The sequence below is a fragment of the Gadus chalcogrammus genome, chromosome 14 (assembly GCF_026213295.1).
Source record: "Gadus chalcogrammus isolate NIFS_2021 chromosome 14, NIFS_Gcha_1.0, whole genome shotgun sequence".
NCBI classification, from domain to species: domain Eukaryota; kingdom Metazoa; phylum Chordata; class Actinopteri; order Gadiformes; family Gadidae; genus Gadus; species Gadus chalcogrammus.
In genome coordinates this window covers 7,245,905-7,268,390 of record NC_079425.1, presented here as the reverse complement: position 1 = coordinate 7,268,390, position 22,486 = coordinate 7,245,905, and the positions used below count along the sequence as shown (strand labels likewise).

The 22,486-nt window shown below is 41.2% G+C and overlaps 2 protein-coding genes across 2 annotated transcripts in view; one reads left to right on the top strand and one right to left on the bottom strand.

Annotated features, from left to right (window-relative positions):
• The window catches only part of itsn2b (intersectin 2b), a 34,109-nt gene extending 29,409 nt beyond the window's left edge, over positions 1 to 4,700 (bottom strand). The window contains exons 1-2 of the mRNA XM_056607156.1: positions 4,445 to 4,700; positions 122 to 189 (exon numbers count right to left, since the gene is read on the bottom strand). Coding sequence (XP_056463131.1) covers positions 122 to 128 — 7 coding nt within the window. The 5' untranslated portion in view covers positions 129 to 189; positions 4,445 to 4,700. The remainder of the gene's footprint in view (positions 1 to 121; positions 190 to 4,444) is intronic.
• Positions 4,701 to 5,098: 398 nt separating this feature from the next.
• Positions 5,099 to 14,958, top strand: gcfc2 (GC-rich sequence DNA-binding factor 2). Its single transcript, XM_056607155.1, has 18 exons — positions 5,099 to 5,506; positions 5,670 to 5,771; positions 5,902 to 6,066; positions 6,369 to 6,602; positions 6,710 to 6,810; positions 7,318 to 7,466; positions 7,711 to 7,894; positions 8,086 to 8,209; positions 8,471 to 8,516; positions 8,746 to 8,846; positions 8,971 to 9,170; positions 9,299 to 9,443; positions 9,545 to 9,666; positions 9,928 to 10,004; positions 10,931 to 10,997; positions 11,391 to 11,537; positions 11,725 to 11,861; positions 12,861 to 14,958. Exons 1-18 carry the CDS (start codon positions 5,212 to 5,214, stop codon positions 12,991 to 12,993), a joined length of 2,529 nt encoding a protein of 842 aa, XP_056463130.1. The 5' UTR covers positions 5,099 to 5,211; the 3' UTR covers positions 12,994 to 14,958.
• Positions 14,959 to 22,486: the final 7,528 nt, after the last annotated feature.

Sequence of the window (22,486 nt, the reverse complement as noted above, 5' to 3'; positions counted from 1 at the left end):
ACACACACACACACGCACAGTGTATGAAACTATCGAACGCTTGGGTAAGAGTTGAGCAGTGAGAGTTTGGCTCTGTTCTGCTGATGCCCACATGCTTGTGTACACAGAGCAGAGTACGTACCATTCATCTTTGCAGGGGGCAGAGATGGGGATCTCCCTTTAGTGTCCTCAGCTACTGCTCATAGTCATCTGCAACGCACAAACACAGCCGGCACATCAATCAATACCGCAGCTATGGAAAAACAATGCCGTCTCTGACGAAGGCAGAGAGAGCTAAAGCTAGTGCGAATGCGAGTGTGAGTGCGAGTGCGAGAGAGAGAGCGAGAGAGAGATTCTGATCCGTCAGCAGAGCTGAACAGGGCTTCTCCTGTTCTGTCCAGTAAAGGGGCTTGCTGGACGCATCCCAAACATTTTACATGCTGCCCTGCCAGTGGGACGTGTTCCAATACTATCCCCCCATCAGCGTACATTTAATTAGAGTTCAGCCCAATGTGAACAACATTTACCCATGTTATGCCAAATACACTGTGTCCTACACGCCAATCATTCCTCATAAAACCTGTATATGTGCACTGGCACACACACTCTGTGTACAGACAACAGCACGAATCAGGTAGTTTGTTAAAACACAAACAGAACAGACGGTCACATTTTATGGAACATTTCTATGAAAAGGATCTAGTGTATAAAGTTGACATACTGTCAATCTGCATGTTGACTGTCTTACAATACGATAAACACTCTACTCATGGATATTGCCTGCCACCTTTTCACTGTTTTGGTGACACTAAAACACCCACGCACATTACGCACCCTTCTGGAGACGTACTCTGATCCTTCTTTGCAGTTTGGCAGAACTGATCCTACACATTGCATGGCTGTCCTGTATTCAGCACCTGCTTCTTCCATGACTTCCTCCCTGCCGTCATCTCTCTGGAGTCACATGACCGGGTCAGAGGAGGGCAAAGAATGGAATGCCAGTCTCAACACTAACCACTTCCTCTACGTTAACCCACGGACAGAGGAATGTTTTTGGCAACAGGAAGCAGGAAGTGACATGCTTTTTTGCAGTGCAAATTGCTGTGATGTGACTTGATGGCATGGGACGGGATAAAAGGGTCCTGAACTCCCGCATGATAAAATAATCTATATTTTGGACCGGGGAGGGAGACTATTGATTACTAACCTTTTAGCTATAAAAAGGCGCAGTGTAATAATATATGGACAATGGCTAATGGGAAATAAAGAGAAAGAAACTGAGAGAGAGGCGCAGTCATGTGTTTTAAGTGAATATGGTCATTTCACTAACGATTGGATACCCACTGGGGAGTAGAGGGCCGACAGGGAGTGCGGACTGGGGACTCCACTGCCTGCCATCTGTCACTCTCCCACTATTGTTCCTACACAGTCAAATCCTCCTCCGCCTCCATATCTTCTCCAGTTCTAGCCATCTCACGTAGCAGTGGGTGCAGTGAATAACATCAGAGGCGCTACTACTCCCTGGCAACATTTTACTTATTTCTTCATTTTCATTTTCAGTACACTGGTCAAAAACACACACACACACACACACACACACACACACACACACACACACACACACACACACACACACACACACACACACACACACACACACACACACACACACACACACACACACACACACACACGTTAATGTTTATTATTGCTTTTTTATATTTTATACTAAATTTATTCATTAATCAAACCCAATATGTATTGTTCATTAAGTGTGTGCATGTCTGTGTTTCTCAGGCCAGGACCAGAGGCCTGAAGGCTAAACTGACCTGGAGAACCAGTGGGAATTTGAGACAGGTCGTCACCTGGCCAGGTATATGCATGTCTGCTTAGACAGCCAGCGTGTGAAAACAAAGAAAAGTAAAGACAAGCTACAACAAGCATAGCTAGCACAGTAGCAACAAGCTGGTAGATAACTTTGAACAGACGGACGGAAACATTTCATTGTTTCCAGAACCCGGTAGGCTAGCTGGTGGAGATTTGACGGATGGATGAATGTTTGACAAAGGGACTGTCTTGGCGGAGTCACCAATTTGCAAATGTAATGCAAATTCACATAATGGCAACCCCTTCAGACACAGACACATGTGCGCACGCACGCACACACATACACATGCCCAGACTCACACATCTGAGTAGGCCTTTGGCTACCAAATGCACAGAGCCGGTTGGTGACACCCATACTTGGAGACTGTGTATTTGCACAGTGATAAGTGTGCTGTATGATCACATTTAGACTGAGTCATATTGAACACCACATAAAAGGCCGATCAACACTTGCACGTATAATGCTGCTGGCTAATCTGTTTGCTTATATTCATACAAAATTAACCAGAGAACTGGCCCCAGATCTACCAAAAGTAATGACTTCCAGCAGGCTGTTCATTTAAAACAATCAAGTTATCCATGGTATATCGATGCAGTCGATGTTTGGTGTCACGGGTGTGGTGTACCAGACTAGCCTATCTGATGCTTAAAAATACATGACTAAATATAGATGGCGGATGTTGAACAATTACGTTAATTATGGCCTTACGCTACAGAATTGTGCACACTAAAAATGTATTTCCTCTGAACCAGAAGTGGGAACCAGTGTTTGTACACACACACACACACACACACACACACACACACACACACACACACACACACACACACACACACACACACACACACACACACACACACACACACACACACACACACACACACACGTGGGAGTTTCAACCTAGATGTATGCTGGATAGATCAGTCTACCAGCCTACCCAGCGGACTGTAGCAAATGTTGCGTTGGATCCATCATACATCTAGGTGGACACTCCTACTTGGAGATTTTGAAACAGCTTGAAATGACTAACCCTAGCCACTTCCCACATGCACATCTGCACCTAAAATAATGCTATTATGTGGGGGTCACTTCCCTAGGTTATCTTCCCTCCACCGTATAGAAAATATGCGTTTCTCCCGGCATCACTTCCAGCTAGCCAGGTAGGCGCTGTGAAAGAGAAGCCTTTCTTGTCAGTCCCCTTCAAGACTTTCTCAAGTGCTACCCGCCCTCACGCATGCCTTTCTTAAAGAGGCCTCAATGCAGGCTAAATGCTTTGTGTTTGATTTGGACTGATAAATGTTTGCCATTATCTGTATTGTATTCATAAGAGGCAAGGAATGACACAGCCACTAATGTTCTGTGTTGAGCTGTCCTTATCGGGCTAATCCATAAAAGGAAGAGGTTAGACATATGGTTTCTTTCTGATTTATTGGGACTTCAAAGTAGGCCTACAGGATTTATACTCCTGATTGATTGTGGCATGAAATAAATATTATTTTTCAAAATAAAGTATTGCAGTACACTTTGACTATTACCGATACACATTGAACAAATATATTTATTTCTGAAAGTTGAAGTTTGTCCTAAAGACAGAGTAATATTTATAAGGTATCAACTGTATGTTCTTAAGGGAGTTGGGAAGGGCTAAACCAGTTAGCCTACATGACAGCTAGCTATAGCTATGAAGCTATTGATTCATTTGCAGGGCAGATGTCATAACTACACTTCATGGCAGATACACCGCACTGCTTATAGTTTTGTTTTTTTTAAAGGAGGAAAAGGAGGTGACTACAGGTGGTGATCAGATCGTGTTGTTGAGTACTGTGTAAGGCACATCTCACTGACTAGACCAGAGGCATTACAGGGTAGAATTACGATCCAGTTAAACACTAGATGTTGCAGGCTCTTCCGCACGTCTATGCCTGAGATACCAAAACATACATGGAGTAGTGTGTTAAATAAGAACAACACAGATACAGCCAAACTCTAGCCAAACGTGCTACCCCAATATGCCATCAGCACCTGACAGACATGCATTCAGTCCAGGATCCTCATTGATTAGAACCACAGCTTACTGTAGACGTCATCCGACGCCAGTAGTACTTAGAATAGAACCATGCAGGACCGTATTCACATCGATAACAATCTGGTTCATGTATCTCTCTCTCTCACTCACACACACACTCAGATAAACCCATAGGTGACATTCCCCAACCACTAGCAAGTTTCATGACCTGCTACCTGCTCAACTTGTTTGGAGGTATTTAGGAATCTTTGCAATGTTTCTGTAATTGAAACCTGTTTCAATTACAGAAACGTCAAATGTCTACATCATAATCAAACAGAAACATAGCCTACATGTTCGAAAAAACCTTATTTTGCTCCAACTCCTAGTGAATGGTTACTAGGAGGAATTATTTCGAGCTTGGTATCAACCTTCTAAGAAGGCAAAATGTACATTACAAAAAGCTGAACTATACTTTAATTGTTAACGGTTGGAGACAACCTCAAACGCAATCCTGTTTATTGTTTACATAGCTCCAATATCTCATTATTTAATAACAATGTCAAACTTACACTTATGCTTGAATATGCAGTTTCGGGCTCGTACCTCTCTCATTTCTAGCAAACACCATGAACTTCCAATCTCTCTCCGAACCAATGCTGCAATCCAATAATCCTGAAGGATCTCGCAGGTTAAGTGTTGATGTTATATTAAAGCAGAACACGAACTACTCGGGGAACGTTTACTGAAGTTGCCTACGAGCCTGTTGCTGACAGTTTCGTGTCACACAAACAACATGGCGTACTCGTATTCGAGTCGGATGGATGGGGAGCTGTAAAACCAAGCACGGAGTGGGAGGAGAGAGCGAGAGAGAGCGAGAGAGAGAGCGAGAGAGAGAGAGAGCGAGAGAGAGAAGAAAAATACAGGAGGAAATTATTCCAAATAAGTATTAATACTGTGTTACTTTTCATACAGTTGCCTTTTGGGTGGAAGGGACTTTGGAAATATTTGAGTGGACTATTTTCTCTTTGGCCCATCATATCAGCATTACAATACTTTGGAATAGTATATATCCTTTTATGTTATTTATAATAAATAGTGCACTTAATTTGTTCATTTTATAATTTGATTGAACGTACAACAGGATCTCTTTTGTATTTAAGGGATACAGACCATGTATGTATAATTAGAGGCTGCAGAACCCAGTTCATCCACACAGGGCGGTGCACAAAAAGTCTACCAGGTTTCTGACTACTTTACGACAGATTGGTTTTCAAACGTGCCGTAAAGCAGTTTGTCCACAAGTGTGTATCAACATCAACACTTGCTCGTTTAAAAAATGTTTAAGAAAAAAACAAGAAGGAACATTCGGCAAAGAAAAGGAGAATCAAGCGAGGAAGAGGATGAACATAAAATTGAAAACAAAGACGAAAAGAAGAAGCTTCTTGACAACTCCGCGGTGACCAAGCCGTCTCAAAGTTCACAAGGCCGCGGTATATCGTGCAGTTCAAGGCGAGAAACGACGCCGCCAAAGTCGGATCAGAGCGAAGGAGAAGATGCTCTTGACAGCAGACATTCTACTGAGCAGAAACAGAAAGCAAGCGCTGTGCTTAGTTTCTCCGAAGACAAAGACGGTAAATATAGGGTGATGAATATGGATGGAAGTGTCTGATAACATTCTTGTAACACTGCTCTTCATGCAGTAGAGTAGACTACACTACTTGCATAGGTTTATAACGTGTTTTTTTAAACATATTACTTCCCCTTCCCTTTGTCGTTTATTGTGTTTTTACTTAGCTGAAGGAGCGGAGTTTAAGCTAAGGAAGTCATCCGACAAAGCAATCGTTTTTCAAGCCAAAAGAAAAGAAGGATCATCAGCGAAGAATACCCACAGAAGCCGTATGTACCGGGGTTCCTACCCTTGAACATGGATACTGCGACTTACTGATGCAGAAGCGACTCAAGATTGTTTTATAATTAACGTATACCTTTTTATTTGGACACCCACTACCGACATATATCCCCCTAGGTCCAGTGCAACGGGCTCCCCTGCCGTCTGGTTCACCCAGGCAGGATTCTTCGAGTCCAGCCTCCCTTCCCACACCTGATGAAGAAGATAATAGTGATGGTTCTACATCATCGCTCTCAAGTTTGTCCTCCTCGCCAGCCTCTAATCACTCTGCTTACAAACCAGGTTTGTGTGTGTGTGTGTGTGTGTGTGTGTGTGTCAAGAAAGGGGTAATGTTTTTTGAAAGAGTGGACTCATCATTGCTCATGTGTGGTATAATCTAGTGTCCTAAATATTTCTTATCAATCTTTTACAATGACAAACACATTCCAACTCTCCAGCCAACACAACTATGCTTAGCTCGATTCTCATGCAGTTGTTAGTATTATTATCATAAACCAACCGTCTCCAAGATTCAACCACTGACTGCTGAAAGCCCAATGTAAAGGGGGTGGTCCGTGATCCTGGCCTGTACTGTGTCCCTGTAGTTATAATCCCCAGTGCGAAAACCATCAAAACGGCCAGGAGGCAACGTCAAGAAGCAAGATCCCAGAAAGACTTCATTTCCCTGGGTAGGGATGGCCGGAGCTCTGCTGGCAGCACCCCAGATCGCCGCAGCAGGGACAGCGACCGCGACGACGACGAACCAGATGATTGCGAGCGAAGGATTGAGTTTGCCCCGCGTGCGAAGAGCGTTCGAGAGAGGATTGCGGAGAAACTTGGTAAGGGAAAAGTGACAGGCAAGTTATGTCATTTTCGCACATTGGTTCCGTGAATGCCTATGTTAGTTGCGCAGCTGTGTCATTGCGTGTCTTGTGTGTTGGGACAGGAAGCAGTGATGAAAGTAAATCTGACTCTGAGGAAGAGGAGCAGAAACTTTGGGAGGAGACTCAGATTTTCAAGGGACTCAAAAGACGTCCAGGTGAACAGGTAGGGAGGCCTTTTCACTAGACATTGTTTATGAGTTGGTTTGGAACGGTAAATGGCTGGCCACCACTACTGGGACCTAGCATAAAGAGGAGCTCATACGAAACACAAATCAATGATAATCAAGCCAATAATACATTGTTCATACTAGTATTGATATATACACAGTATTGATTTAAACTTTACAGACACTTTTTTATGGTTTACTATTACTACTGCTGGCCAAGTTTGCATTTGCCATTTATGCGCTAACATTTGTCAGCCCCCAGCAACACCATTGGCCTCCAGAACTAATATGAAGCGAAAGAAAGTCAAACGCCCGCTATCAGACTTTAGATTAATCATTTTAAATCGGATTCTTCAGCATTAAATGAATTCTATCCCGTTCAGAGTAGCCATGAGTTGTTCTTGCAAATAATTTCACTACTAAATCTCACTGCATCTCATTCAGAACTTGTGTAATATTAAAATCCCCTGTAATACTAACATGAACCATCCCTGGTTCACCAGAGTCCTTCAGGCAGTGAAGCCAGCAACTACAGCAGCAGCAGCAGAAGCAGGAGGAGAAACCAACACAGGCAGAAGAAGGCTGGCTGTAACTACCCAGAGAGCCTGCCGCCTGTCACCGTCTCACTGGTGAAACGGAGGCTTGAGGGAAAGTCAGTAAACGCTACTTTCCGTCAGCTCTGCGTTCATCCTAATTTAAATTAATGCTACACTTGTAATCACATTTCAGTAAGCCAGTAAAGACCCCTTTTGGTTCAATAAATGACACGCTGACTTCAGTTCACAGTCACCAAGATCTTCCGTTTCCTTTCATGCTACGGCGAAGCTCGCCTCAGGGAAAGTGCGGTAAAGGCTAAATTCCACTTCTGCCCCCCCTCCTCCTCCTCCTCCGTCCAGGCTGGAGTCCCTGAAGGAGGTGCACCGAGCGCGGCAGGCGGAGCTGAGGAGGATGGAGGGGGACGTGGAGAACGCCAGGAGCTCCATGGAGAACCTGGAGGGCAGCGCCTCGGACAAGCAGCTCCGCTTCTACAGGGCCATGACCCAGTACGCCAACAACCTGGTGGAGTGTCTCCAGGAGAAGGTCAGAGCTCACAGCATGTGGATGAACCTAGTGTTATTGTCGCGTTTGGGTATTATTATTATTATTATTATTATTATTATTATTATTTAATGTTTAATCTTTTCCTATATTTATTTTGATACAAAATCTCATCCATGGAAAGTGAGCTGAAGTGTGTCGTCCGTGTGCCATGCGGCCTCATGTGTCTGCAGGTGGTGGAGATCAACTTGTTGGAGCTGGAGCTGCACACTCTCCTGGCAGACCAGATGGAGTCACTGTTGGCAGACCGGAGGAAGAGTGTCAGAGAGCGGGCCGCTCACCTGCAGCAGCTCACCCGTGAGTAGCCACCGACATGTGCACGTCAATGTATTGATGGATACAGCAGATTTATTTATCACCGAAGGGAATTTAAGGAAATGTAAGGATAAATAAAAAAAGTTTAATTGGCAGTTATTATGAACAAAAGGCTTGACTGGCTGGAGGAAGTGTGTCTGTGTCCGTGTCCGTATGTTTGTGGGCCCTCTGAGGAACGGCTCTGCTCGTTTGGGTCCATGGGGTTCTCGAGTCGGTCTCATCTCTTCCTGTTCTCCTCCCCAGATGGCACTAAGGAGCAGGGCCTAGACTCCTCGGATGGGACTCAGGGGTGAGTGTGTCTATTGCTCACCATCAATTTTTGCTGGAAATGATCTGTTAATCGTTTCCAGACTTACAGTGGTTAAAAACCTGTATTTTCATGTTGTATCGATCTGAAAGCTTACACATTTAGAATATTAATTGTATTGATCCAACTATGTGAATTAAAGTGGATATCTTGAGGTTCATTGTTCATTTTTTTCAACCTATCCTCCACTCTTGTTTCCTACGCGTCTCAGAGAGGTGACTTATGAGCAAGGAGGTGTGAAGGTCTGTAGCGACATACCAGAAGACATGCAGCCTTCATCTGAGGAAGAGGAGCGACTGCAGAAGACGAGGGGTGAGCCGGATGACGCAGAACAGCACATAAACATCGTTTAGCAACACGTTCGCCTTCGTGTCATAATCTATTATTTCTCCTTACGTCTCTTTCTTTTGTCGTATTCCGTTTTCTTCCCCGCCAGCTGATATTCTTCTGCGGGCCCAGACTGTGTTCTCCGACGTCCAGGAAGACTTTTCAGACATTAAGAAGATCCTGTCCCGCTTCGTGGACTGGAGAGGGGCCTACTCGGACTCCTATCACAACGCCTACATTAACCTGTGTCTGCCCAAGCTGCTCAGCCCTTTGGTACGCCATCAGATGCTGGCATGGGACCCACTGAAGGTAAACGGGAAATGAGACGCACACACACACACGCACGCGCACGCACGCACACGCACGACTGATGCCGATCAATGCTGTATCATATGAATTGATGAAGCTTAAAAGGCATTTGTGGGTATGTGTTTCAGGATGTCTGTGCCGACTTCGAAGCGCTCCCCTGGTACCGAGCGGTGGAGACATTCTGTCACGGCCAAGGCTACGAAGAGCTAGAGGACTCGGACACCAAAACACTGCCCAGTGTCATAGAGAAGACGGTCCTGCCAAAGATCACAGGTGATAACCGGCTTCTGTCACATTCATCCAGCAACAGAAACGCTCGGCCTGCCTTCCATTGGTCATTGACCGTGTCTCCGCTGTGCGCTTCCTGTGCTCAGCCTACGTTGAGCTGGTGTGGGACCCGCTGTCTCTCGGACAGACGGTCCATCTCTCAGACCTCTGCCACAAGCTGAACGACGACTACTCTGTCTTCAGCGGAGAGCGTAGCAAGCCGGCCAAGGTAAAGCAACATACCGAAACGTACAATGTGTTTGTTACTTCAGCGACACGAAGGACGGGCAGTCGGGCATTATTTACCTTGAATAGTATATAAAGGTACCTATGTTAAAAAAACTAAAGAAAATTTGATATTCGACATATCGACCACAGATCGATTCACATATCATTGTGCTTCCGGGTTGCTGGTAGGAAATAAAAACACGACCGCCCAGCTTTTGAAAGGCAGTGCAGGGGTAATGAAGTAGCTTTGCGTTCCATGCAGGTGTTGGTGGAGGTGCTGGTGACCAGGCTGAGAAGCTGTGTCGATGAAGATGTCTTCATCCCTCTGTACCCTAAAAAGTGAGTCGACGGGCTCGTTATAAAGTCCCTATGTGTACATGTCAGGTCATATATGAAATGCACTCAAAGCGGCTCTTTCACGCTCTCCGGGATAGAAATTCAGTCTGTATATCCAGTTACCTTGGTGAGTAGGGTAATGAAAAGAGAATGCAAAGGCAGACGCTCAGATCGCAGAGAAAGGGAAATGCGATCAGACCACAGTTTCAACAGCAAAAACTCTTTGAATACCAGCTGTGAAAAGAGATTTGGGAATTGTGTACTCATGTCTACTCATTTCTATGCAAACCATAATAATGCAAAAAAATAATGACGAAAGCGCTAAAAAAAAAATAGATTACATTTAAAATGTGATTCATCAATGGAATTGATCAACTCCCTATGTGTTCATCAAGTACCCCTCCCTGATGGCCTGGAAGGTCCAGAGACAAAGGTTGAACTCCAAGCTCTTCAGTTCTAGCAATGTTTGAATGAATTTGAAACGGCAGCAAAACGGCACCATTAGTCAATTTCTCAGCCTATTAAATGACCCTCGACCTCAGTGGTTGGATGCTCACTCTTATGGACACTAGCTCATAACCTCACGGACCCGGATCCACAACGAATGATCCACTTCTGGATTGCTTCTTTGGAATTGCCTCTTGATCTTATCCTTTTTTGTTAGCTGAATTACTATAACTAAAATATATTTACATCTTTGTTTTATATGTCATATGGCTTTTTATAAACTGGAGTGTGGAGAGAGACCGTAAAGTGGGTTGAGAGAGAGATGTTATGATATATAGAACAGTAGAACAGGCTTCTCAAAGCGGCTACCTGGTTGATCTCAAGCATCTCAATAACTTTTTAGTACCATTACCTTATTGACTCCGATATGAAATTGACCATCACTCATTCCATTTCCCTTGTTTGTGTGCATTCAATTCCAGGTTTTTGGAAGACCGAATGTCCCCTCAGTGTCTCTTCCGTGACCAACAGTTCTGGACCGCGGTGAAGGTACAGCTCACTAGAATGGTGTGATAGATAGATAGATGAATACTTTATTGATCCCCAGGGGAAAGTCACAGTAGCTTGTACACGTCACACACGGCATACATATTCAAGATAATAGAATTTAATAAAATATCCACATGGACGATAAAAGATATGCTCTTGGAGAATGTGTGACATGATGGTAGTGCAAATAAGTACAGTGCAGGGATAAAGTCTAGAAGCCAGCATTACATATGGACAATAAAACGGAATAATGCCTAATTCGAGCATATTAATAATTTTAAAAGTATTGTACTGATATGATGGCATACTGCTGAACTTTATGATGTAAAGCATGTAACATCATCGTATACATACAACCAAACGTGTGTGTGTGTGTGTGTGTGTCCGTCCTAGTTTCTAGGTAACATGGGGAAGTGGGACACGCTGCTGTCTGAGTCTGTGCTGAAGGAGCTGATGCTGGACAAGCTGCTGAACAGATACCTGATGATGACCCTTCTCAACCAGAGCCCAGCCAGCTCCACTGTGACTGCATGCAGCAAGGTCACTATACATAGCACACATACGCGTGTGTCAGTCTTTATGCGTGCCTGTGTGCGCAAGAATGCATCTTTTAGCCTGTTTTTATTTTTTTTCTGCTTTTTTTTTATGATATACTCACCAGGTTCATTCATCTGTATATTTCCTCCCCTCTAACTTTACCCTTTCCTTGTTTCAACTCGGTCTGCAGATAGCAGGCAGTCTTCCCCTCTCTTGGTTTACAGGAGAAAGTGTGTGCCCACCGCAGCTTCACTCTTTCACCAACCATCTGGTCCAGACGGCCCACTCTATCTGCACCGAGCAGCCCCCCGAAGAGCCTGACACAAGGTAAGGCCATTCGGATCGTGCTGAGGGCTCATCTGATGTGATTACCATGCAACCGTGAAACCCAAGCACCTATTTGACTTCCACTGCTTTCCTTAGCATTGAACAAATGGGGGCGGGCATGCTCACATGGGCAGGAGCCTGTTGTTATAGTGGCCAAGACATTATTTATGAACACTGGCCACTATGTCTTCACCACCTTATTTAAATCCTGATTCTGGTTTCGGTGTGTTCATGCAGTATTGTTTTTGATTTTCTATGGAAAACAGGACCCCTCTTTTCCAAGCACTGCCTTTTTTTAGACACAAACACTACGCTTTACCTCAGCAGCCCTTTTACCTCAACCCCTGGTTCAGGAATATATTTTAGGCAATTTGTGTTCTGTTGCTTTTCCTACCACTTTAACTAGTGGTGGTTGTAGCAAAGTCTGTAACCTGTGCACACTGATTACTCAAGGCAAACAGGTGTGCAGCCTCACCCAGAGTCCCATCACTCTGCCAGGTGAGGCTGCTTAAACCAGCCATCCGCACATTCTCCCACAGGGCTGAACATGGTCAAAGGGGCAGGGGATGTTATTATAGTGGCACAGCCATTGTTCAGTCCCGATTCCAGCTAGAACTGACATTGACGATTTCATTTGTTTTTCATATGTTTGCATATATATGAAAATATGGATGGATGTATATCCACATTTTTGCAAAACAGATTATAGGTAACTAGCATTCTTGATTACATTTTAAAGATATACAGTACAAAGCACAATGTGCAAAAACAAGTGGTTGGAAATGTTCTTTAAATTACGTTGTCAGGTAGACACTCACTTTAAGGCCAAAGAGAACTAGGTAATTTGCTCCAATGACGTATATCATGTTTTTCATTCTCATTTATCTTTTGAACAGTATTATTTCGATTTTTTAAGCATGCAGATGCATTTCTGTGAATCATTCAAGTCATGTGTTGGAAGACTCCGCACTTAATTCGGCCTCTGTTACCCCCCTGTAGGTCTGCCATGGTCAGTGTTCTGAAGGTGCTGAGTAGAATACGCTGTTATGACCCCATCATGACCATTGCAGAGAAATATAATTACCAAGACCTCATCTACACTCACCAACTCACCAATCCAGACACCATATGAACTGCAAGACGACGACTACTCGTTCTTAAATGTGACAACGTCGGAGTGCTATGTTTTGAGCTGGTTGGTAGGAAGGTCTTCCATCCGTTTTGATGCATTGCCTGTATTTAGTAGCCGCTATTGGTTAGAAACATCTGGAAGATCAAACGTGACCCAATGTCCAATGCAGGCCACCTCATATTTTTATATAGGAATGATTATTTGCGATGGCAACATTCCACCTGCAATACTGAGCTTGATGTGTGAAGAAAGCGAACAAAACAATATCACTTTTTAACATATTGAGCTGTCTTGATCACCATTTGTTTTCATTGCCTGACAATTGCTGTAATAGTGGGTCTGTTTTTATATATTGTATACAGCAGGTAAATGTATGAGACAGACATGACAAATAAATGATTTGATGCATTACATTTTACAATTGTATTTTAATTGAGTAATTTAGCAATGCAGAGGGTTAAAGGAATATCTCAGACAAGGGTCGTAGATTTTGGCAATTTTGGTTGCAACTGCATAAAGGAGATCAAAACACTGTTCTTAAATTTAAATTCAAAAGGAATAGTAACATTGGAGTGCACAAGTCAGTGAGATGATTTTTATCTCCCATTTCTTCTTACAAATCATAGCAGAATAGAAGACTCATAATAAATATTTATTGCTAAATTGTCCAGTGTAATCGTAGTTCATGCATACAAATGACAAATAAATCAGCAAACAATGACAACATATGTTTGAAGATACATGTCTGCTTCCCAGTATTGTGCGGATAAAGTAATGGTTGGAAAATGCCACAAAAAACTCCCAGATATTCACCACTTAAATATATATTCTTAAAGAGTGATTATAATACTTTTCAAAGACATGACCGCCAACACAGGACCATACATTTCCGAAATAATCCCCATATTCATTAAATTACGTTGAAGGCTCTTCACTTCATATTGTTAACCCCTTTTCTCTTGTCTCTGCTGGCCCTGGCTGGTTCAGGGACCAAAGAACTGATACAAGTTGACAGTTATGGCGAACCACGTCAGGCCACTCTGAACCTCAGGGTTCAGAGTGTAAAAGATTGCATGGCACAACACAGCTTTAAGTTCTTACTGAATTACACAAAACTTCAGCCTTTTGGTCAAATTTAACTGGAAACAGACTATATTTGTTTTTGCACTGCCGAATAGGCCCATCTTATACCTGCCTTTTTCCCGGTATGGTCCGCGCGTTAACACTAACACTCTAATATATTTAGAAGCTTTATTTCCCACCCCAATTTACCCTCTCGGAACCTGCACATATTGGCATGTTTCATTTTCTCTACACGTATTGGCGGTGTCATTTTCACGTAAATGTGATTAGACGGCATCGCTGTTCCAGGGGCGGGACTTGGGCAGAGGTGTTGCTGCGTGGTCTCTCCAACGGAGACGGGTATCCCGACGTCCCTGTGATGTCAGAATAAATAACATGTCAGCGAAATAGAGAATATGTTTGGGTTTTTGCACTTGTAAATAGTTAATCACCTACTCATTCTAGCATGTGAGTGGCTTGAATAAAAATAAAATAAACATAGTATGCAAATTATTCTAAAGAGGTCTACTGTCTGTGCGTAGCCCCGCCTACGCCAATGAACCAAGAAAGCCGGCTCATTGACGAAGGCGGAATATACCCCCGCGGTTTTACAAAGGCAAGACAGTGAAATTGCCGGGTGTGCCAAGCTGTGACCGTATCGGCTTGGCAGTGTAAAAATGAAGTACCAAATAAACCCACAAAGCTCCACAAGCAGGGTCAGAGCAACCGGGCCACTACCAGCAGAATAACGTGCAGTACGTCATACGCCATAACAGTATAAATGTAAAGGAATCGCCGACATAAAGACTAGGTCACACTTTGGCAGCTCTAAACTCGGCTGCTAATGAATCTTTGGATCTTTGAGCGATTAGCCACACCACTCATAAGTTGGCTGGAATGCCCACCACCAAATAAGGAAGCAGAATGGTACCTGCCGTAGCTTGCTGGAAAGTGGCGAGGGCTGGGGATACGGTATGACATTTTCAGAGTGAATTTGTCGTTGGTAGAGAAAGTATTGTGGTGAGCAGTACGGGATGGAAATGACGGCAGCCCAGGTTCAGCGATTATGTGGCCCCATAGACCACAGGACTGCGAGAGTTGCCTTTATGAATACAAACACATAACACGAATAAACACACTCAACCTAACCAATTAACATAAACGTCTCACTGGTGATAGTGTCGTACACGGCAACAACACAAGTACACCACCGCCTAGGTATACCCCAACCCAATAGACAATCCAATAGTCTAAACCCCCCAGGATTCCTTGCGGCACACTGAACATGGAGACCACGCCCACGATTGCTACAGTATTGTTGTTTTCTGAAAACATGATCACCGACACAATGCTCTTGTTGTAGTCTTGAAAATTGTTTCACAGCCTACTGAGTGGATCTTCCCACATCGTAGGCAAAAAGTATATATATACCAAAAAAAAAAGAATGCTCAAAATGTCAATGTATAACTTCATCTATACGTATCATATTTTTTATGGTTCACCACTTTGTCTCCTCACCGCACACTCATTTCAAGGCATGTTTTGATGGCAAATCAAATAAAATAGCCAAACATGCAAATTCTCTGAGCCATATTAAACAATTTAATAAATATACAAATAAAAATGTAATATGTAAAGTTTATTTATATAGCACCCGTCAAACCCAAAGACCATTTGTTGTGCTTTACAAAGGCATTATTAAAAGACATCATTTGAAGTGAAATGGAAGAAAATATATGAGAATGTAAAGCAATGCTGTAACAGTGCAGAGATACATGTCATCTGTTTTATAAAAACGGTGTAGAAAAAAATTATTGAGCGCTGATTTTGAAGTATATAGTGTTCATATGTATATATCGAGGAGTGTTATCACATCTGGCTTGGTTATTATTCCTTTAATGCTCTCGCTAAGTACGGCAATTCAAGTAGTCTAAAGCTTGGTTTTAAGTCTGCAATGATTTGGGTGTATTTGACCACTGAATTAAATGCACTCAATGAGTGAATCAATGGGATCATAGTCACCTGTTGTTAAAGCTCCTCTAATTTGAATGTCCCCCACTTGGTTGTGGTTGAAGATAATCAACAGTAAGGACCCAGGAATTGACCCTTGGGGACCCCTACATTTTTGTTCCATCGGATATGCATTTACCATAGGCACAAAACAATAATAAATGTAATACCCTACTCGGTATTAAAGCATGGCAAACGATTACTGTGATTAATTATATGAAAAACGTAGTCAAATTGAATTAATTAACAGATTTTCAGTCTGGTTTTCAGTGAATGCCATTCAGTAACTGAACAAGAGCTGTGTCATGAATCACAAAACAAATGAATAGATAATAAAACAATCCATCTCTGATTCTTTAGAGCGATTTACATGCACGGTCTTAATAAGCTCTATAAGCTATACGCTATAAGCATATGTAAATCGCTCCGCAAACTCAAATAGATCCGCAACTGGACTGGGCAAGCTCCATGAGTTTTGCGTTAAACCAAACTGTTTAATCTATAAAGGGTGCTGTCGGACACTCAGGATTGGTTCAGAAAATGTGAAAATATTATCTTATATCGTCATAATTATGTTGTTTAAAGTTGCAACGTGCAAAATTAAGTCCCTCCCAGTGAGTAGGCTTTCAGACTTTCAGCATAAAAATCTCAAAAGCTGTTCCGTCAACTCTAACTTGCTGTGAAACTGTGTCACTCTAACTAGCATCGCTCGGCTGGGTGTGTTTTGTAAGTTGGAGGGGTTTTGGGAGTGCCTATAGTAAAACTATTGGAAACAAAGAGAGATGTATGGGCTGGTCAGCATTTTTATTTGTAGAAAACATCACGAACAGGATATGATTTTATTGATAACATTATTGAAATCATTATAGATCAGCAGTGACTACGGATATTTCCAAGTCATTTTTAGATAATAACATCTTATTTATGTTTGTGAAATTTACTTAGTGTTTTAAAAAGCAAATATATATCGCAAAGAAAAAAACTCAATATACGGGAAAATATAACAATATAACGAGAAAATATGTCCATATAACAGGAAAATACTAAAATATAACAGGGAAGGATTTCAATATATCAGGAAAGGATCACAATATAACATGAAATTATCTTAATTTAATGAGAAAATATTTAAATATGACAGAAAGCAATCTAAATATAACAACAAGATATCTCATTAGAACAGAAGAAGAACTTGATATAATCAAGCATATGTAAATCGCTCCGCAAACTCAAATAGATCCGCAACTGGACTGGGCAAGCAACACATTACACACACTAGCTAGTTAATGACATTAACGGTTATGAGAAAACCTGTAAAGCGGAGTGACACATGTATAGTTAAAAGTCCCAGTGCTGTCGTGACGGTCAGGATTGGTTGGGAAAATGTAAAGATATTTCCATATAACGACATAATTATGCTGTTTAAAGTTGTAATGTGTAACATTGAGTGCCTCCCAGTTAATAGGCTTTCAGACTTTCGACATGAAAACTCAATAACTGCTCTGTCCTCTGACTGGCTGTGATACTGAATCACTCTAACTAGTGTAGCTTGGCTTGGCGTGTAGTGTGAGTTGGAGAGGTTTTAGGAGTGTTTATAGTGAAACTATTGTTAACAGAGAGAGGTAAGGGCTGGACAGCTTTTTTAATTTGGAGAATACATCAGTTACAGGATGTGATTTTATTGATAACATTATTGAAATCACAACCGATCTGAATTAACTATGTCCAAGTACGGTAATGTTTAGCTAATAACATCTTTATGTTTGCATAATTTACTTAATGTTTAAACAAGAAAATGACACAAAGAAAATATGTTAATATAACAGATTACAATATAACAGGAAAAGATTTCAATATATCAGGAAAGGATCACAATATAACAGGAAAATATCAAAATATAATGAGAAAATATATCAATATAACAGAAAAAGATCACAATATAACAAGTAAATATCTCATAACGAGTTCCTATATGCATTTTTATTCTTCCACTAAGGGTGCACTGCCGTAAAAACCCATGTCCTAGGCAGTTTTCTAGCCTTTTGAAGATAAAATAAAGGTTCCCACCAAACACTGTCAAATACATAGCAGGATAATAGAGATAATTAAAGATTTCCGGAGACAAAATATTATTCAAAGACACAATCACCAAGGTGGGCAAATAAGTAACCAAAACAATCCCCAGATTCAATGAAATTATGTTGAAGGCTCTTCTCTTCATATTGTTACCCCCTGTCCTCTCTGTCTCTGCTGGTTCCTTAGAATCAAAGGTGAAAGTAGAAACGGGTGGCCAAAAGCTATCATAATGTTCGAAATTTGTGCTTTTGGCATGAAAAAAATTGAAATTACGTGTGCCAGATCACGAATGAATAGATTAAATGACGTGATAGTGTCACGTATTTCAGTGAGACTGGGTTGCAATATAACAGGAAAATATCTTAACTGAATGAGAAAAGATTTAAATATGACAGAAAACAATCTAAATATAACAAAAAAATATCTCAATTGAACAGAAGAAGAACTCGATATAATGAGAAAAGATCTAAATATAACGAGAAAAATGATCTCATGATTAGAATGCACCTCGTTATAACGAGTTCCTGTATCTATTTTTTCTCCACTATGGTTTCGCTGCTGTAAAAACCCATGTCGTATAAAGTTTCCCAGCCTTGTGCAGATAAAGTAAAGGTTGGGCAATCCCACCCAACACTGTCAGAAACGAAGAAGGAGTAAACAGGTACAAAAAGATATTTGAAGACAAAATATTATTCAAAGACAAAATCACAAAGGTGGGCAAATAAGTAACCAGAAAAATCCCCAGATTCAATGAAATGATGCTGTAGGCTCTTCTCTTCATATTGTTATCCCCTGTTCTCTCTGTATCTGCTGGCCCTGGCTGCTTCAGGGACCAGAGAACTGACAAACAACAGAACACCATTACAGACAGTGTAAGGAAAAAAGTGATTGCAATGATGGAAAAAATGCTATCAACAGCTGTCCAAATGCTCAACAAGTTGATTGTTACAGCGAACCACATCAGACCGCTGAAGACTACTCTGTATCTCAGGGGCTTGAACCTGTAAAAGATCACATGACACAACACAGCATGTGATGTTATTGAATCAAATAAAGCCTCAACATTTAAGGCTTACTTCACTGCTAACTGAAAATGTTATTGGTTACCTGATGAAGGTCAAAGGCTGAACGACAGCCAGGTAGCGCTCCATACAGATGCAACACTGGAACAGGGGACGGCCGAAGAATACTAACACCAAAAGTTCAGTAACCAGGATTTGAAAAACCGGGCCACTAAAAGGGCCAACAAGGCAGTATAACTGTAAAGGACTCCCCAACAGGAAGAGGGTCTCACATATTGCCGTATTTAAATGGAAAAGCTCAGCTGCAAATGAATCTTTTGTTCCGTGAGTGATAAGCCACATCACCCATAGGTTGGCTGGAAGGCAGAGGACCACGTAAGGAAGCATAACGGTGCCTGTCCATCCTTGGATGTATAGTAGGAGCGCTGGTGATGGAATTACACACTTTCCAGAGATTGAATTTGTCGTTGAATTGTCAGAGGAGGCATTGTTATATTCTGGAATAATGATCATCGCCCAAAATGCTCCTCTTTGGTTCCTGAAAGAGTTTCACGGCTGACTTGGCTGATTTTCAAGCATTTAAAATGCTCAGCACAAGATTTCCTAAATAGGTGTTACAAAATTGTATTACTATTTGAAACCTACTTTTTAAGAAAAAAATAAAAGTTTCGATTATATACTAATGAGAATGATTTGAAATGGGTCCAACAAACAAAAACAGAATATGACTTTACCGCTTTTACTTATCCTAAAACACAAATTTTGTCCAAACTGTCTTATGTTTCTAATGCAGCCTTTTGGTTCAGCTCAACTCATCATCGGACTAATGGAACACAGTCCTCCTCATTTTATATTTATCGGTCACATGACAAATTGTGTTGTGATAACTAGACAAATCATATGCAAACACTACATTTGAGCTTTGTTTAAATAAAAACAAATAAAATCCACTTCGGGTAACGAACGTTTCTGCACTGAATTGCGATTTCACCCAAGGACATTTATTTAAGGATATGCAATGATGAAAGGGCTCAAAGAATAATAAGGTTGAAATACAGTCTAAAATAATGTCATGGGGTGAATCAATCTCATCCATGAGGCTTTTTCCATGAGTTTTGCGTGCAACCAAACTGTTTAACCTATAAAGGGTGCTGTCGGACACTCAGGATTGGTTCAGAAAATGTGAAAATATTATCTTATAACGTCATAATTATGTTGTTTAAAGTTGCAACGTGCAAGATTAAGTCCCTCCCAGTGAGTAGGCTTTCAGACTTTCAGCATAAAAATCTCAAAAGCTGTTCCGTCAACTCTAACTTGCTGTGAAACTGTGTCACTCTAACTAGCATCGCTCGGCTGGGTGTGTTTTGTAAGTTGGAGGGGTTTTGGGAGTGCCTATAGTAAAACTATTGGAAACAAAGAGAGATGTATGGGCTGGTCAGCATTTTTATTTGTAGAAAACATCACGAACAGGATATGAATTTATTGATAACATTATTGAAATCATTATAGATCAGCAGTGACTACGGATATTTCCAAGTCATTTTTAGATAATAACATCTTATTTATGTTTGTGAAATTTACTTAGTGTTTTAAAAAGCAAATATATATCGCAAAGAAAAAAACTCAATATACGGGAAAATATAACAATATAACGAGAAAATATGTCCATATAACAGGAAAATACTAAAATATAACAGGGAAGGATTTCAATATATCAGGAAAGGATCACAATATAACATGAAATTATCTTAATTTAATGAGAAAATATTTAAATATGACAGAAAGCTATCTAAATATAACAACAAGATATCTCATTAGAACAGAAGAAGAACTTGATATAATGAGAAAATATCTAAATATAACGAGAAAAATGATCTAATGATTAGAATACATCTCGTTATAACGACTTCCTTTATCTAATTTTTCTCCACTATGGTTTCGCTGCTGTAAAAACCCATGTCCTATAAAGTTTCCCAGCCTTGTGCAGATAAAGTAATGGTTGGGCAATCCCACCCAACACTGTCAGAAACGAAGAAGGCGTAAACAGATACGAAAAGATATTTGAAGACAAAATATTTTGCAAAGACACAATCACAAAGGTGGGCAAATAAGTAACCAGAAAAATCCCCAGATTCAATGAAATGATGTTGAAGGCTCTTCTCTTCATATTGTTACCCCCTGTCCTCTCTGTCTCTGCTGGTTCCTTAGAATCAAAGGTGAAAGTAGAAACGGGTGGCCAAAAGCTATCATAATGTTCGAAATTTGTGCTTTTGGCATGAAAAAAATTGAAATTACGTGTGCCAGATCACGAATGAATAGATTAAATGACGTGATAGTGTCACGTATTTCCGTGAGACTGGGTTGCAATATAACAGGAAAATATCTTAACTGAATGAGAAAAGATTTAAATATGACAGAAAACAATCTAAATATAACAAAAAAATATCTCAATTGAACAGAAGAAGAACTCGATATAATGAGAAAAGATCTAAATATAACGAGAAAAATGATCTCATGATTAGAATACACCTCGTTATAACGAGTTCCTGTATCTATTTTTTCTCCACTATGGTTTCGCTGCTGTAAAAACCCATGTCGTATAAAGTTTCCCAGCCTTGTGCAGATAAAGTAAAGGTTGGGCAGTCCCACCCAACACTGTCAGAAACGAAGAAGGAGTAAACAGATACCAAAAGATATTTGAAGACAAAATATTATTCAAAGACACAATCACAAAGGTGGGCAAATAAGTAACCAGAAAAATCCCCAGATTCAATGAAATGATGTTGAAGGCTCTTCTCTTCATATTGTTATCCCCTGTCCTCTCTGTCTCTACTGGCCCTGGCTGCTTCAGGGACCACAGAACTGACAAACAACAGAACACAATTACAGACAGTGTTAGGAAAAAAATGATTGCAATGATGGAAAAAATGCTCTGAACAGCTTTCCAAATGCTCAACAAGTTGATTGTTATGGCGAACCACATCAGACCGCTGAAGACTACTCTGTATCTCAGGGGCTTGAACCTGTAAAAGATCATATGACACAACACAGCATGTGATTGTTATTGAATCAAATAAAGCCTCAACATTTAAGGCTTACTTCACTGCCAACTGAAAATGTTATTGCTTACCTGATGAAGGTCAAAGGCTGAACGACAGCCAGGTAGCGTTCCACACAGATGCAACACTGGAACAGGGGACGGCCGAAGAATACTAACACCAAAAGTTCATTAACCAGGATTGGAAAAACCGTGCCACTAAAAGGGCCAAAAAAACAGTATAACTGTAAAGGACTCCCCAACAGGAAGAGGGTCTCACATATTG